Source organism: Melopsittacus undulatus, chromosome 7, assembly GCF_012275295.1.
Source record: "Melopsittacus undulatus isolate bMelUnd1 chromosome 7, bMelUnd1.mat.Z, whole genome shotgun sequence".
Taxonomy (NCBI): Eukaryota; Metazoa; Chordata; class Aves; order Psittaciformes; family Psittaculidae; genus Melopsittacus; species Melopsittacus undulatus.
The window spans coordinates 34,557,631-34,575,245 of NC_047533.1; the positions used below are offsets into that span (position 1 = coordinate 34,557,631).

The 17,615-nt window shown below is 37.8% G+C and overlaps 1 protein-coding gene across 2 annotated transcripts in view; it reads right to left on the reverse strand.

Moving 5' to 3' along the window:
• Positions 1 to 461: 461 nt before the first annotated feature.
• The window catches only part of TENM3 (teneurin transmembrane protein 3), a 321,907-nt gene continuing 304,753 nt past the window's right edge, over positions 462 to 17,615 (reverse strand). For both annotated transcript variants that reach the window (XM_013129075.3, XM_013129074.3), the window contains 4 exons: positions 12,728 to 13,024; positions 9,920 to 11,531; positions 7,269 to 7,399; positions 462 to 4,048 (listed from right to left, as the gene is read on the reverse strand). In XM_013129075.3, the coding sequence (XP_012984529.2) occupies positions 3,293 to 4,048; positions 7,269 to 7,399; positions 9,920 to 11,531; positions 12,728 to 13,024 (2,796 nt within the window). In that variant the 3' untranslated portion in view covers positions 462 to 3,292. The remainder of the gene's footprint in view (positions 4,049 to 7,268; positions 7,400 to 9,919; positions 11,532 to 12,727; positions 13,025 to 17,615) is intronic.

The window sequence follows — 17,615 nt, forward strand, 5'->3', positions numbered from 1 at the left end:
GAAGTCAGCAGCTTCTGCAAAGTGGGTCTAAATGCAGATTGAAGGATCTCTTCTGTGTATATATGTAACTATCAATGCCAACCTACTTACTTATAATGAAATACCTTTTGTCATATTTCTACTCAGGAGGACATGAGAGAAAACAGTTCTAACTGTGGGGTTTTTTTGTTTTGTTTTTGTCTTTTCCTTAACTATAAAAGATTTGGCTTTGTGAGGTATATGTAATGTTTTCTCTAAAGTAGGCCACCTGAGAGATCCCATGGAGTAATTCACTTTGCTGAGTTAGCAGATGAGGCCATTGGACAGAGTCAAAAAACATACTGCCAACTGTGAAGCAAATGAATCAATACTAGTGCAACTGTATCAGTTTGCTTCTTCCCATACCAGAAAAGCAGTAGCACAGGTGAAGTATCTGACATACAGATTTAAAAACCAAATATAAACACACACACACACACACACATTGGGTTGGCTTTTATTGGAAAGCCTAGATGCAATCTATAGTTATCAATTTGTGGAAAATTCAGGACACTATAAAGTTAAGAAGGCAAATTAAAAGAACAATACAAATCAGACGAAATATACATCTCAAAATATCAGGATAGCATTTTTACTGGCATTGCCTAAAATACTTAGACTCTCCTTTTTTTTTGTTTTGTAATATGGTTCTTTTAATTATGCATATTTTTTTTCTTTAAAAAGATCTTTTGTTTATATATTCCCCAAGGTCACTATTTCCTGCAGGAGCATGTCCAGATCACAAGTCTTTTTTAGCAAGAAATAGGCTCATTATACCAACTAACAAGGCCACTAATTGGCTTGATTTGACTTTATCTAAAATGATCACCAGCAGATACTATAATTTGTTGTTTATTGGTGCCAGAACAAAGGAGAAGGAACTGGTATGCATCAAGTAGTATATTTCATTGTTGACATGTTATACAAGCTTTTCATATTCAAACAGAACAGAAACATTTGACATAATTTAGAATATGAGCCTATTTCAACAGAGAGCACTTACAGCATGCTAAATACAGTGCTGTGGAAGAGCCACCCAACAGAACTGCAAACACCTAGCATTTTACATCTTTAAAAAGAATACGTAGATCAATGACACGCCTCTGGGGTCTGACATATCATCCTCTCTAAATTTAGGGCCCTCAAGACTTCAAGGGTAAAAATACTAACAACTAATCTGTGCTTTCATTCTAATAGATGATTAGCAATCATTATATGTGTAATTACTTCTGTATGTTCTACCAAATACACACATACAGTAACAGCACTGATACTGTATTCGGTAGCAACTTGGCTGGGAGAAATTCAAATCTGTTTATCAAACAATGCTAATGTGCAATTTAGAGTATGTAATACCATAGACTCTCAGAATACAAAGCAGTTAGAAAACTATTTTTATTACATCCACTTGAACCATTCATAGTTAAGACACGGTCACTTACTATGGTTTGTCATTATAATACATGGATAGAAATACTGTGTATATTTCAATGAACATCAAAAAACCCAATTTTGTCTCATCTTAAAAATATTTATTTTTGTGGCTGAATTTAGTGCTCATGAGAGTAAAGCTCTAAGAATGTTTTCAGCCAAGATCTAGAACAGATGCCATAGATGCCACCACAGGCTTCCTATAAGGAACCAGCTGCACACTTCAGTTCTGTCCTGCAGCAAATTTACTGGGCCTTGGAGCAGAGCATGCCAAATCTATGCAGTGGTGTGGAGATGCAGACTAGGCACTAGAATTGGACCTTCCTCTCCATCCCAGGTTCAGTGTTCACAGTAATGGGATTTGATCTGCCAGCTGAAGGCCAGGAGATGAACATACTGAACAGCCTGCCTGTCTAAAGAGCAATTCTGTAGCATCAGGTCAGAGGTACACTTCTTCTATCTGGAGTTATTAACATCTAAAAGAGCTGTATTATACAGAAGACAAAGTTGACATAACTGGATGAAACTACATAATTTCTTCTTCTACATACAATTTGCCAAGCACCTGAGACACTATTCTCTCCATTGTGAAACAAAGCTTCTAAAAAAACAACGGAAACCCCACCTGGTATGAATAAATGTCCTTTTATTACATTAGGGCTGGAAACAGACAAGGAAAACCCAACCTATTAAAGTCTTCCATCATAATAAATGAGACTTATTTGGTTACTGTGCCTTCTAACAATGACTGATGAAGTGGCACTGGCCTGGGTGACAGGAGAGGTATGGGAGAAGAGGGAGCTGTGGCCTGATTCAGCCAGCCACTTTGGAGTGTCCCATCCCATCAGTAGAGTGATAGATGCACAGCTTTAAACCTAATACAAAAATATTAACACTTTTGGACATTAGTCATCACTGTTATATCTCTACAATATAATCCTTTATACTGTACAGCTATAACATAAAAGGTGCAATTCCTTTTTCTTTAAAAAAAATCACACACAGCACATGTTTTTATCATTTTATTTTTAAGTATAAACTTTTTTAAACACTTTACATAAATTAACTCCTCTGAGACTAATATTTGATGTACAGTAAATTGTAATTCATATAAAAATCCATAAACAACTTGTCTCACATAATTTACAAAAAAATCAGGGTTTCCTTTGCTTATCTGCAACAAGGATTCTACTTGCCATTTTCCCCCCCAAGGCAAACCATGTTAGCATTGTAAAATCCATTATTAAATTCCCATGGTAGCATAAGTCATTTGTGCCAATGTCCTTTTAGAAAGCAGCACAGTTTAAAGCAGTTGGGCTCTCTATAAACAGTAATTTTTGCCCCACATTTTAAAATTAACAGATATATACCACATCCTATGCAGTGAGAAAGAGAGAGAAAAAGAGAAAGAGAGACTACTTCTGGTAAGCAAAGGTCAACAATTCAGTAATATTTAGAAACACTGTATGGGTCTGTATCTTAAGTAAATACAGTGCCTCAAAGGAACAGACAGCCTGTTGCAAAATCTGTAGGCCTTTTTCTTTTTTCTTCTTTAATACTTTTCAGTCCAACTTGAGTGCAGCGATATGCATATGTAAACATATTCTTTAAAGCAGATCACCTTTAAGGTCATTGAGAAAAACAAAAAAGTTTTGTCATTAGCAGTATCATTCTTCTGGAAGGCGCTCTTTCCATTACAGAGTCTGTTCTGATTGTGCTACAGAAAAAATCTGAGCAAAGATGTAAGCTTAGGCTCAAGTAGTAATGCAGCAAAACAGTTTGGTCTCCTTTTTAGAAGACACTGGTACACAGTCTCTTTGGCAGCCTGAGCTAAGCCAGTGTGTTACCTCTTTCCTATCTCACTTTGTCTGAGGAACTGTATATTGTTAGCGCTGTCTGCTAATTCTGGATATTGCTCCACGGAGAGTACATAGTACCCATCGTATCCTTGTACCTTTCCAGCACTAAGCAACTGCCTCTTTTCTCCTTCTGTCCACAACCTGGCGCCTTCCTCTCCATCTCTTACTCTCTGTTGTTCTCTGGCCCAGGCACTGGAAAGAGCTCTTTGCCTGGCTTGCTCCAGTATTCGGGCCTTTTCCTCATCAAGTGTCATGCCATAGCGGACATGAAGTGCTAGAGCACCATATTGCATCTCAACATCAGCAAACCTACGAGTCCTGCCATTTACCACAGTGGTGGACTGGGAAACAGTGACGTTGATGCCATTTTCCAGGGCCTTCCGCCCACTTGTCAGCCTCAGTGTCCCAAGGTCACTCTCAGGGGAGGTGGTCTTGATAAAATAGTGCGTGTCCTTTCCCTCAACGGTGAAATGCAAGTTTTCTAGGTAGTAGGCGTTGTTCAAAACAGCTGCCACTTTTATGCAGTCCTCATTTGCAATGTTGAGCACGTTTGTTTGCACTTTGCCTTGATTGACGGCGAGCATCACCCCTTTCCCAATCAGAGACTTCACTGTAGCAAACCACAGCCATGACTTCTCTCCACTGAATTTCCGTCTGCTGACCTGCACTTCTGCCATCTTTCCCAGGGAAAGGAAGGCCTTTGCTTGTCTCGCCACTTGTTGTTGCACTCCAGAAATTGGCTGTAAACAAGAACAGACAGAAGTTTTACAAGCCATCTGTAGCCCTCTAGATGCCAGCCAAGCTTGCTTGGTGTGCTGCCTGTGGACGACAACAGGATATGCCACAACTGACAGTGCCAGAGAATTAATTAAATCTACATACTGCTTGTTCTGCTGAGATACATGACTATTTTGTTTGATAATGTTCAGTGCTTTTTCTCTTTGTCTCCCTGAGAACATGCACAACATTAAGATTTAACTTCAGAGGCTACTTCCTGGGCTGCATAAGACAGACCTTTGCAATACTAATACTTACCATGGGTATGAGCTATCTTACTACAATACAGTGTCATCTCATCCTCTGAGCTTGTTTGACTATGATTCCTGTCTGCCATGAGTCCATCCAGATTTAGGAGATTTTTGCAGGTCACAAAGCTGCACTTCAGCATACGAACAAGCCTTTCTTTATGCTGCATCAGGAGATAAGAGTCTCTTGGGTAGCTGCAGTCTGAGACCAAACTGCAGGGAGGCTCTCATAACCCCTTAAGCTACAACAGTAAGGAGGGGAATCAAACTGTAATAATAATCTCTACAGTAAAAGAGAAGGAAGGAAATGGTACAGAGCAGTGAGGTAGAATACTGGGGACTGATGCCCTTTCTTCAAATGCAGAAACTGATAAAAGGGGATTTGTGAAAGGGCTGTGGCCAATCCAGTTATATGATCTTACATTTCACTCCAAGTATCAGTATGCTGCCTGAAAGAGATGAGCAGCTTTTCTTCCCCAAGAACTTCAGATGGGTACAGTTCTGAATAGAGCAGAATGCTTCATTGACAACTAGCAAAGACAAGGGGCAAGTCTAAAATATGCTTGCTTGGTATTTCATGTTTTACTGTATCTGGGTTGTTCCTGTTGAAAAGGTGTGTTATAAAGGGGAGGAAATAAGAGATGCAATTGTGAGGTGCAAAAGCACAAGATGGAAAAGCTAGGATAGGAGAATCTGTTAAAGAAGTTTATTTTGACTGTTGAGAGCTGTATGTAACCCCCTCTGCCAGACGCAGTCTTGGTAAAGAGAGAGGATAGCTGAGGAATGGGACCTGCCATCTTAACTGCTGTGGTTAGCCAGAACAGCTGGAAGAGCAGAAGCAGCTAGCAGGAATGGTCAGCTAGCAGGGCTAGATTGCAGCGCAGTTCACATTATGGGGTCAGCTGTGGTTGGGATGAGGCCTTACAACTGTGCAGAATAGGCACTGTCTAACCCTGGGTCTTAACAGCTACAAGCTGTGAATGAGCTAGTATTGATGGAGGTGGGGAGCAGACAGCTGCCCTAGCAGTTGTCTCAGCAGGAAACAGAAAGATTTAAATAGCTTTGGCTGCACTTTTGAAAAGGAGTACTTAGTTTCTGTAGATGATACAGTTTATCTTCCAATTGACCCCATTCTCCCTTCAGCAAAATCCTGTTTAACCCATTTGATTCACTGCTGGAAATGAGACAAAAGGCTGTTTAGTTTCCCCAAATTTCTGGGTGGGAGTCCAAGCAGGAGTCATTAACAGACTCCTACAACCTTGATTCGGTCTTGCTGCTAATCAGAGCCTGCCAAAAGGTTTGCAGAGGCTTCTGCTCTGCCATGAGGGCAGCTTTCTGGAGGGGACAGTTCCTGATGGAATTACGAATTGACTTGGACTCTGAACTCTTCCTCAATCTGGCAGATTCCTGTCTGCATTACTAACAAGTATGGATTTCAGCTGTTGGAAATCCTACATGAAAGCTACTGAGCACAAAATACATTCTAGACAGCATGCTCATCAGTGAGAGCAGTGAGATGCTATAGCAACTTCCTAATGACAAAGTTTGCTTATTTTTAACACGTATCCTTAGAGTTCTGGAGCAAACTCTCAGAGCTCCGTAACACTCACTCTAGAATGTCTCAAAATACTACGTGGTTTTTGTGTTTACTTCTGGCTCCTGCTTGCACTTGCTTCTTCAACAGTGAATATCATACTCATGGCTTCTTCCTACCTGAGAATTTTGAATCTTCTAGTTTTGCCCCACTTCTCTCTTTTTCTGTCATGTCACAAGTCCCTGGTTCCCCTCATGTTGAATTGCTCTCTGAAGATTTTTTAAAACTAGCTGTCTGCTCTATCTCTTTGACCAGACTGGTTCTCTTTCTGGTGCACCTCTTTCTTGCTGGTTTTAGTGGATAACTGCATTCTTTAGCCTTTGAGATCTAAATAAACAACCTCTGATTGTTCTTCACAGCCACGCCTGATGACAGGTCTCTTGTCTCCTGATACGACCTTGTACTGGAGTACTTGCAATGCTCCTCCTTCATTGCTTCTACTACTCATCTGAGACACTAATCACATGCTATGTTTTAAGTTATTTCCCTGTTACTCAAGTCTGTTACTCAAACCCAATTACTCAACCCTGGCTATTAAAACACACACATACACGCATATATATATGTATATAGCATGCCATTTTATGGGATTACCCATTTTACTGCCTCTTAACACATTCTTCTTAACTGAGAACTGTAGGAGTTTTGAGGGCATAGATCTTTGATCTGTGAGTTTGATTTGTAAATATAATTTTCTTAAATAACAGATTTAGATTTTCCACATTTATTTCTTACATCATTTAGAACTGTAGCAAGCTTTCAGGACTGAAGTTCATTTTTTTCCTTCCAAAGAACTTCATAAGCACCAGGAGTTTTGGTTTTATGTAAGGTAATGGATTTTACCTCAGGTAATTTCATTTTCAATATTTTATCTTTACATATAAAACATGGTTAATATTAAAGAGAAGTAAAATTGTAGTGGTGCCTGTATGTATAATTTATATCACCTGTTCTGTTTATTTTCTAGTCTATTTTTTACTACAGTGTTCAGTTTCTGCCTTCAGGCGGTGTGCTAGTACAAATCAAATCTCTGTAGTTTCTGCTACGAAACTTTAAAGGGCCTTAAACTTCTTTCTATTCATTGTTTTCTTTATATATTTTTATTATTGCTGAAAGAAAACAAAAGCTTTTTTAAAATAGTACCTAACTTAGCAAATCTGTAAGAAAAAGCACCATCTCTAACTCTTACAAAAAGTAAATAAAAATTAGAGGTTTTTGAAAAGTACTGTTCAGATTTAACTTAGCAAGTAACACTGTCAGGATTGTCCATGCCTAGTTAAGATCTGAATAGAAGGGCACATTCTGTCTTGTTCCATTTGTATGTTTAGTTTTGTTTCTTACTGGTATGTCTTCCCATTGCTGGCTCTTCACAAGTTCATAAGAAGGTTCAGTTAAATCAAATTTCGGAACGGGGAAACCAGGAATGGCATTGTGCAGATGGAAACCAAATGTCACCAGCCAGCTGTTAACATCTGAAAGAGAATTATTAAACAAGAGAGAAAAATATTATCATTGTTCTGTATTTTGCAATTATACTATTTTTACATGGAATAGCTTTTGGCATAGTTGGTTTCCTTCTATAACATGAAAGTTATTCAATAATCGTCATTTTGATATGTATGGATTCAGATTTGTGCTACAGCTAGAATAGCAAGCTGATAAAAAAAAAGGGAAGAAAACTTCTGTTCTATGTAAGAGTTGCACTATGCTTGTTTGCAAGATATTGCAGGCTTCAGTGATTTTGAAGGCCTCAGTGACTTTCAGACTATAGGAGCACAATTAAGGTGAGATTTCCTTCCCAGGTAGCCTAAACTAATTGAGATTTCATGGTCAGGCTGAATATGCTTTACATTCCACCTTCATCATCAATAGTTTAAAACAAAGCAAAACAGAACTGCAGAGCACATCCTATCCTTTTCTTATGTATGCATTACTGTAATGTCTTCAAACTACCCCTGAAATAACACCAAAATGGTCAATTACCTTTTAAATTATTTGGTAGGTGTTTTGTGTTGGCTCAAGAGAAATCTCCCCCTCTTCAAGATGAAGATGGACTGATGAAATTAAAAGCTAATGAAATGTATTATAGCTGCATCAGTAAGCAGACAGGATACTAAATTAGCATTAGATAACATTATTTATACCTTTTATGTTCTGTTAAGAGTAAACAGATTGGTATGCCAACAATTAATTAGTTAACAATTGTTGGGCAAGAATAGGTGCTCTGCCTTGTTTCTTTCTGTCTTTCTACCCTGTCCCAATACAAAGCTCAGCAGAAGTTGTCAGAGTGCTCCTTACCAAGTCTAATAGTTTCCACTAAAGAAAACCCCAAATAAGGGGAACAAGGGACTACAGTTTTTCAAATATTACAAGAATAAAAAATATCTACATTAAAATTATGTTAACCTTTCCAGATAAATTATATGCCTTATGAGGCTCTGTATCCAAAACTACCAGCCAGCCAAATTACTAATTGTAATGACAACCTTATATGAGCAGTGTGTCTATGCAATCCATACATCAAAGATGTTAAGAAAAGAACTAAAACTGTATTTTGAGGGCAATTTTTGAACTAAGTGCGTAATTTTCAATGCCACAAAGAATCTGATTGTAACTGCATCCCCTAAGCACATGCTGCTGAAAGAGGACAGAGCCAACGATCTGTTATTATCTTGCTCCCAGGCAGCCCATTAGCAACCCTGTTAATAGCTGCTGTTTGTTAAATTAATGCAAACCCATTTGATTCCCAGGATGCTTTTCTGAGTGGTAGTCTCATAAGTAAGTGGTGCTGAGCCCCTCTTGTAGTCTGGCACTGCCTATATAAAATAGTTAGGATTATTCGTAACTGTTCAAATACAAAAATTCAAATGCAAGTTAGGCATTTTTCAGAAAATTTTGGTGATGTGCAGTAATTTTTTTTGTATGTAGAATAATGGAATTCTAGACCCACAAAAAGCATACAGGTTCCCTAAGAACTTAGTTATACAAGAAATGGCATGGTAGCAGCTTTTTGTTGCTAACATTCACATCTCACAGAGAAATTCACATTCTTTTTTCTTATTTGCTGTGCCTCCTTCCCTGCTTCTGGCTATGTACTCATTACTTTGTGCTGGCCCTGCTGAAGCTTATTGGACTTCTCTTTCTCAGCCAATTCACATCAGTAGCCTTGCAAAAACCTACCCTGGTAGATATTAACCAACTGCCAATGAGAATATTCTGCCTTGGTGAGTTAAACTGGTCACAGAAAGACCTCTCACAGTCTCACTCCCTCTTGTCTGGGCTTTTTGGTCCATGAATATGCACCTTTTACTGCTCAGTAGCCCACAGCTATGAAGAAGCTGGAGTCTAATCCTCATGCAAGGAGAGCCTCATGAACAGTTTTGAGCAGTTCTTACTCCTGTACTTGCTCAAGGAGTCTTATTTTATTTGTTTTTCATTCTAAGAGCACTGGATAATGCACAGCACTATTGGAAGGCAACCTAGGGCTCCTCTTTCCTAATGACCTGAGATCTCTAGCTGAGGCACCCCGTGTTACAGTTCAGTAAGTGGGAGAGGAAGAGATGTATTCCACTGGTTCTCCAAAATGTACTCTGGAAAATCCAGCCTCTCTGTATACTGAGATGCTCTCATTTATCTTTTTGGTTCAAGAATCTAATATTAAAGCATGGTGAGGACTATGTAGGGCAAAAGGTTTAGGTTTAGTTACCCTAAAAGCTAATGACTGCCTGTGGATCTTAATCCATTATGCAGGTACCTAAATCAATGTCCAAAGCTAGATGAGATATTTTCAAGATCACTCATTTGTTATTTTACAGTGCCTGATAAATGTATCTGCTTTAATCATTCTCATTGTTAAGTGAAGTGCTTAATATTTCATCATAAAGTACTTTTCTAAATAGGACATACTTAGGTACCAAAATCATGAATTCCAATCTAAACTGGATGTTTATAGGCCCAGCACCCTAAGCTGCAATTAAGTAACCTTCTTTTACCTGTGATATAATCCTTCACATCGTGTATTTTGCTGGCTGGGTTGTTATTTCTAAACATGTACAAATTAAAAGGAGCTGGATCATTCCCAATTTTCTTCCAGATTTCAATATCAGGTGTTGTCCACCGGCCTGCCAGTATGTCATAATCTCGTTCTCCGAAGTGGACTAGCTTGGTCAGTGGGTCGTATAAGCCTCCATGGAATCCGATTACTAGCTGGAAGTCAAGGTTAGAGTCGAAATAGATCTCCCCATAGGCAGTGTATTGAATTTGTTTAAGCATGAGACCATTGCTACTGAAAACTGCCAATGGTGTCCCTGTGTTGTCTGATGCAATGTAAAACTCATCTCCACTGCTAATTTCCATGGCAAAAAGGTGTCCTTGTAGATCATAGTAGAGAGATGTGATTTCAGAACTTGAGTGGTTATAAACATGAGTTATCCTGGTTGGGTAAGTAAGGTCTGCATAAAAAAACTGGAGATGCTGTCCAAGGCTAGTTTTACTGGAAACTCGTCGTCCAAGTCCATCATAACGGTAAATTACTGTCCATCCACTGCCTTTGCTGTAAACTCGAGTAAGAAGGCCCTTTGAGCTGTATTCAAAGATTTCAGTACCCCTCTGACGAAGAAATCCGTCTTCATCTAATCGGTACTGAACATCACCTAGTCGAGTTATTCTATCTCTCAGGTCATAACGAAGTGGTGTCAAACGAGCACTGCTACTGGGGTTGAGCAAGTGGAGGTTGCCATTCAGGTCATAGTTGTATCGCCACATTATTTTTTCATTCAGATAAACTGTCTGCAGCTGACCATCTACGTCATATTCGTAAGCATATTTTGTGGTGTTGGCAAATGGCCCAATCTTAATTTCTCTTTTTGTCACTCGTCCCATATTATCATACTGAATTGTAATCCAATACATTAATGACCGAAATATTTCATACTGAATTTCCTTGATGCGGCCATGTGCATCAAAGTGTTTTGTGTAGGTCATTACAGCTGTTGAAATGATCTGATTAATATCATAATATATAACTCCAAATTTTCCAAATTGTTCAACTTTGCCAGAGATATCATCAAACTGGTAGAGATCAATAGGCAATGGGGTTTCATTGATGACACCCTGCATGCTAGTCACTCTGAAGCTATTGTCATAGCTGTAGTCAAATCGGGCATTTACCATTCCATCTTCACTAAAGCGGAAAATCTGTCTGTCAATCAATGGGCCAATTTGCCTGTATCTAATGGTGCAGATAAAACCATCGCTTTGGAGGTTTACTGTTTTCAGGACTCCTGCTGTCTCATCATAAGTAAAACTAACTCTTGTACTATCATATAAAATTTCTGAGAGCTTGGTCTGCCGTCTGTACTTGAATAATACTCTTCGGCTTGTCCCCAGGAAAGCAGTTTGGAGGAGCTGCCCTTCTTCATTGTAGTCCATTATAACAGAAGCATTACTTTCTGGGGGGTTGTATATATTCCGGTAATAGCCAATGGAGCGGATAGTCTGCATGGTATGACGAGCAACACTGGGCATGGTGACAGCAGAAAGCCGATCCAACAAATCATATTCGAAGATATACTGCCGTTGGCTATGAAGCAGAAGAACCATTGACTGAAAATGAAGAACAGATTTTTATCATGCGACAAATGGTGGAACACCCACCCACACATACACCGATACTATTTCTTCACAAAAATGTGGCATTCCCACTTAAGAAAATTATCTCCTCTTTAATTGAGTTATCCTTGACCTTACATGTTGTTAACATCTCCCTGCCTAATTTACTTGGATGCTTAATTGTAAGGGGCTCTGTAATTAGTAGTTCCACATTCATAATTTGCTACTTGTTATGACTGTATCATTCCTTTATCAAGCACTCACAGCTAAACAGCAGATTGTCAATGGATTCAGATAAGTCATGTTTAATATGGGAAGAAGTAAAACTGTCTTAGAGCCATTAACTCACGAAGAGAACAACATATGGGAGATACAAATTCTTCCCTACAATTAGAGATCATTTTGAAGAATTTGAATAGCCAGAGATCCTTGAATACTGTGTTCTTGTTCTGTAAGCTTTTAAGACATAGGCAAAACAATTGTTTGATTATTCATCTCAAAAAGAGCTACTTGGAATTATTCTGACATTTTTCTGATGTGTGGCTATTATGTATCCTAGGTCTTGATTAAATTACATCTGCAATGACTAGTAAATAGTATTTTCTGAGCAATGGCTTCAATAGAAATATATTTAACCCCAGAAAGAAGTGGATTCTTTTTTTTTGCATAGCAGGCATGAGATCTCACAAGGGGGATTTTCACAAATATTTCTAGAGGGAAAGATATTCAGGGATATAGAATGAAGATTTCTAATCTTCTGCCTCCTGTTTATTTTGATACTACAACTTATAGCAAGTACAAATTGACAGCTGTAACTATTTAGACACAAAAGCATTTCTTGGTAGGGGAAAAAACCAACAGTGAAGAATTTACAAACAAATTATTTTCAACTGACTGCATTGCAGAGATCTAGTCTCTGTACCTTACTTTAAGTGTTAAGATAAAAGGTAAATACAGATGCTTCTTGTTAGTTGGTGGCCTGAATAATTTAAAACCACATCAATTCCTAGCAATTAGCTACAGTGTGATTACATATCTATTTTGTGAAACATTCCCCTAGGAATCACATGTTGATACCTGGACTAATTAAAATGTGCTTCTACTACCTATTTTTGCTCTGTATACAGCAGTCAGATGCTGCAGACTTTTAGCATATCAGAAGCATTTTTTAAAATCTGAGTGTTCTTTACCTTTTCCAGATATGTGTAACTCCAAGTTTTCCCATCAGCAAACACTCTAGACACTATTCTTCCCTGTCCATCATACTCTATTTTTTCACTAGTCGTCCCTCGCTGTATGCTGCCTATTTGACCTGTGGATGAATAGGTAACATTGACAGCCATCAGCTTGCTGCTTGGTAGCCACAGAGTGGGGTGCCCTGACGTGTCGTAGGCAATCCTCAGCAGAAATTTACGGTGGTCATCGTAGATCTTTTCTGTCTTTGTGGTTCGATCAAAGTCAACTGAAAGGAGGTTTCTGCCATTAACCTTTTTAAAGTAAACAAAACGACACAATAAATCATGCTGTTCAAACCCTAGCCACTTACTATTCCCACAAAGCTAGCTATTCTTTAAACACAATTTACAGCGATTGATTTGCTGTGTGCGTAAATTATTTTAGCAACTTCTTGATATAACTGTAAGGCACTATATTACCATCTACTTTAGAAGGTCTCATTATATGAAGAGTCTGAATCTGTTGCAATGTGTTCTTTCTTGATATTTACTCAACTGTTAAGGAAACACTGAAAGACGTGCACCAAAACTTCTGTAATAAATGGGGCCATTTCAGTGAACAAAATACTTCTTTTGTAGGCAGTTTGAAGTACATATAGCAAATTATTGTCAAAACATTCCCAGCAACCACTTGTCCAATTCATAACATTCACTCTAAGAAAGATGGAATCCTAATCTTTCACAGCAAGTATTTTTCAAAACAGTAAATACAAAATTAAGATCTTCAAAAGCATGTTAAATCTTCAAAATAAGATTAAATCGTTTTTAGATCATAGGCTTTCCCCTTCTGGATCAAATGGTAGTTTAATTCGGCATATTATCCACTGCTGCAATGTATTCAGGTGGCTGAAATCCTTAGTAGAGGATTGTCTTCTGTCTAGTTAACTGACCTCTTAAAGTCATAAATGACTGGAAGACTACTGAACCACTGAAAAGCAGTTATAAATGCTCTGGAATTTGTAACTATTTTGATTTGAAATTGAACCTTAGCCTAGATACATTTATGTTGAAAACTGTATTATTTATATATGTAAATGACAGTGATGGATAGTGGTTTCTGTGTAATACTTTTACACTGAAATCCCTACATCCTTTTAGTGTTCTAAATACGCTTTCAGTTTCATTGAATCAGCTCTCATTTTTGTATTTATGAGAGGCAAATGTCTGGTTTACTTTTCCCACATTGGTTTCTTTGCACTTCACTGTTTCCCCCACCTGCATTCAATTGGTTTTCAGCATTCTCACACTAAAGGATTTCTTTCTTCATCTGTAAAACATCTCTGTATCTGCTGTGTCTTTTAAAAGTTACTCCAGCTGGGAGTGAAACACTGGTACTGAAGATTTTTCAACCCTGTATTTTGCTAACATATAGGACAACTAAACATACAGCTATCTGTATTAGGGTTTTTTAGAAAACTCTTTTCCAAGTACTTGATGCATACGTTATAAAGAGATGAAGAAAGACACCTAAATAGCATCCAGAAAAGAACAAGACAACAGATATCCTGACCAAGAAACGGCTGGGGGATTTTTGCATTTGCCAAGGCTGCATGTTCAAAAGTCCATGTATCATGGTTGTTGGTACTTTTACACTAAGGCTGAGAAGCTCCTAAAAAATCAATGTAAATTAGATTCTATATTATGGCATAAACCATATTAAAGTGCTGGTGATTTGTTGTAGGCAAATATGGAAAAAAAAATCTTACAAATGCTCAGTACTACTTATATCTGTCTGTCTATCTACATTACCTTTCTCTTTTTTACTATGAAAACACTGGCATGACAAAAATCTCCACTATCAATTCAGGAACAAAAGTCAAGTTTTCATGTAAATCATCTAAGTAAGGAACACAAAGTCTAGCAGATGCAGAATAGCTACTCTACCTATTTAATGAGCCATCAAATGTTAAATATACTTTGAAAAATTAATGGGACAAGATTGATTCTAGATGTAGGTTAAACTCAACTATGAAGCACCCCCATTCACTTCCTTATTGTCATTTTCTTGCACTTCTTCATTCTCAGGTAGTTTTTGTTTAATTTTTCTAACATCTAATATTTGCTCATTTGCCTAAATTCACTCTTAAATCTTGCTTATCTCTGGCTTTTATTTCTCAGCCTCTCCCACACATGCCTGCACTCATCTCTCTGTCTCCCTGACTGTTTTGCTTCCCTGATTTTTTCTCCTCCTTTTCTCTCCATTTTCCCTTCCTTATTTTACATTTAATTGTGATATTTATTAATTTTCTTGTCTATCTCTCATGCTTAGACACTGAAGTGAGAATGGGCACTTCTGATTTCTGAATTGGCAAAGAAAAAAGGGTGGTTTTATGGTTAAGGCAGATGTCCAAGCAATTGTGGTTAATTTCTTGGCTAAGCACATCTTTCCGGTGTAAATTGCAGCAAAGTACTTAATCTGTCTGTCTCACTGCTGTATCTGCTAAATGGGATAATAACATCCCTTGCCTTCTCACTTTCCATCTGTCTGGTCTGTGTAAGGGCAGGATACAGGGGAAAGAAAGGAAATGCCTCTTTCTCCAGCCAGACTCTGCTGACAGAGCTCTTGCATTCAGACATGTGATCATTTGGTGAAATTCTGGCTATGCTCGCATAATCTTGTAATGCAAATGGAAATTATAATAACAACAAGATTTGGTGATATAGCTTCTTTCATTGGACAGTATGCGGCTGAAATAACGTATGTCAGCTAAAGTACTGCCTTCTACTGAAGCATTTCTTAACAATGGCTCTATTACCAAAATGCTTTTACAGCAAAACTTGAATGTTTTATTATGTCTAAGACAGCCATGCTCCAAATATATTTGAAACCTCTGGGTTTCATTAGCATAAAGATAATAATTCAGGAACTTTTCAATTAGCAACACAAAACTGAGTCTCTTGACAGTCCTTACAGACTGTCCTGATTGATGCATTTCAGTAATTTAGGTGTCCATCTATCCTGCTTTGTTTTAATTGCTGTTTTTCTTTCCATTGAGAAGCATGAAATCTGACTGTGATCCCCTATTAAAAGCAGGAATCTATTGCTGTGCCTTACAGATTGATTCAAGAGGTAATGTGAAATCTGGGGACCTCTTCAGAGCTTGAAGCATGTCAGATCTCAGGAGGAGGCAGAGCAAACTCTTCCTGTGAGCTCCCTTTCTATCTTACCTGCCTACTCTGGATGCATCCCTTGAGACAGAGCTTATACCAGTTCCTTTATTTGAGACCCTTGTGAATGAAGGTCTGTCTGTTCTCAATACAAAAGGCTCTTTCACATAGAGGACTGTCAGGACTTCTGCCAAAGGCCAGCCTAAACACCAAATATACAGGTTCAGGGACAAAACTAGCTTATCAAACAATTACGATACGAGTCTGAACAAAAGTAAGATTAATATGATTGTTGAGTTAAGGGAGGGTGACATAATTCCTAATTGCTTCATAAAGACTACTAATAGTGGGTAGAACTAATACAAGATAGAAAACCAAGATAGTACCTGAGAGAGTACTTGGTGATTTTAGATACTACATAAATATAAAACAGATGAAAGGGTCATAGATATGAGTACATTTACTGGCAATACATTTTGCTGCTTTTTTTTGTCTACATTTGTCTTTGCAGCAAAATGTTATTGACGTATCTGTAGACGCAAATGATAAGCTCCCTAAGTTGTTCATGTTTTTCTTTCTGTTGTTTTCTTGTTCTATTTTCCTACATCCCTTCCCACCCCCAAGTGACATTTCTGTAATATCTTTGCATGTAAATCAATCTCAAAACAACTTCCTTTTTTTTTCTTCAGTGACAAGTTTCTTTCTTTACTTCTCCTTGGGGGCATTTTTCTCTTACGAGCTCATATTCTCCACATGCCTTACTTCTCTTATTTGTACATATACTTTTAATTATTACTATTTTATCTTGATCTATAATCTCTCACTCTCCCCTCCATCTTATTAAATCCTTCCTTCTCTCTGCTGTGCCTTTTTTCCTGTTAAGTCTTCCAAGTTGCCTGTGACATTTATTTTACCTCCCCTGCACTTGAATGCCAAAATTTTTCTTCACTTTTGAGAGCTGGACTCATGGTGATTTGTTTTACTGCCAAAGCAAATGCCATTCGTATGGTTATTTTATTTTCTCTTGAGCTTCTTTCACAAATGAATTGGCAGGTGTATTATCCTACTGTATTATGATGTGCCTATGAACCAGAAGCTACTGTGCACAGTCATTCTTCCTTCTTAAAAAATCCATTCTTCTTGCAGAACTAGTGATAGAGAGGAATATAAGGTGCGTGAGAGCATTCCCTCCTTTCTCATCCCAAATGAAGATACAAAATATTTTAAGATTTAAAATGGCATGTTACCTCTTAGATGTTGTGTGGTCTGACATTACCTTCATTTGGTATACAGCCTAGGCCTTATTTTAAAGAACTGAGTTCAGTTCTAAGAGTAAGTCAGATCTCTGATATGGTCTTGAAATGGTTTCCTGGCAACCCAATTTTAAATGCTTAATCTATATTGTCTTTACCAAATGGCTGTCATAAATCATAGTTTGCTTCCTACTTGTATTTTATTAACTACATAGGAAGAAGAAATGCCAACAAAATGGTAAAGACATATGTTATAGGAATATGCCATACACATGCACACACAGTTATACCTTTTCTAAAATAAGTAAGTATTAGGGCTGTGCTAACTTAAGGTAGAATAATTTAAAACAAGATTCAAAGTCAGATGTGTGAATTCAGTACCAGAAACAAAAATAGTGAAGGAAAGCAGAAAATTATTCTTTCATCCTGATTCACTCCAAGGTTTTCTAGGCTAAAACCAACAGTTTAAAGTCCACAGAAAA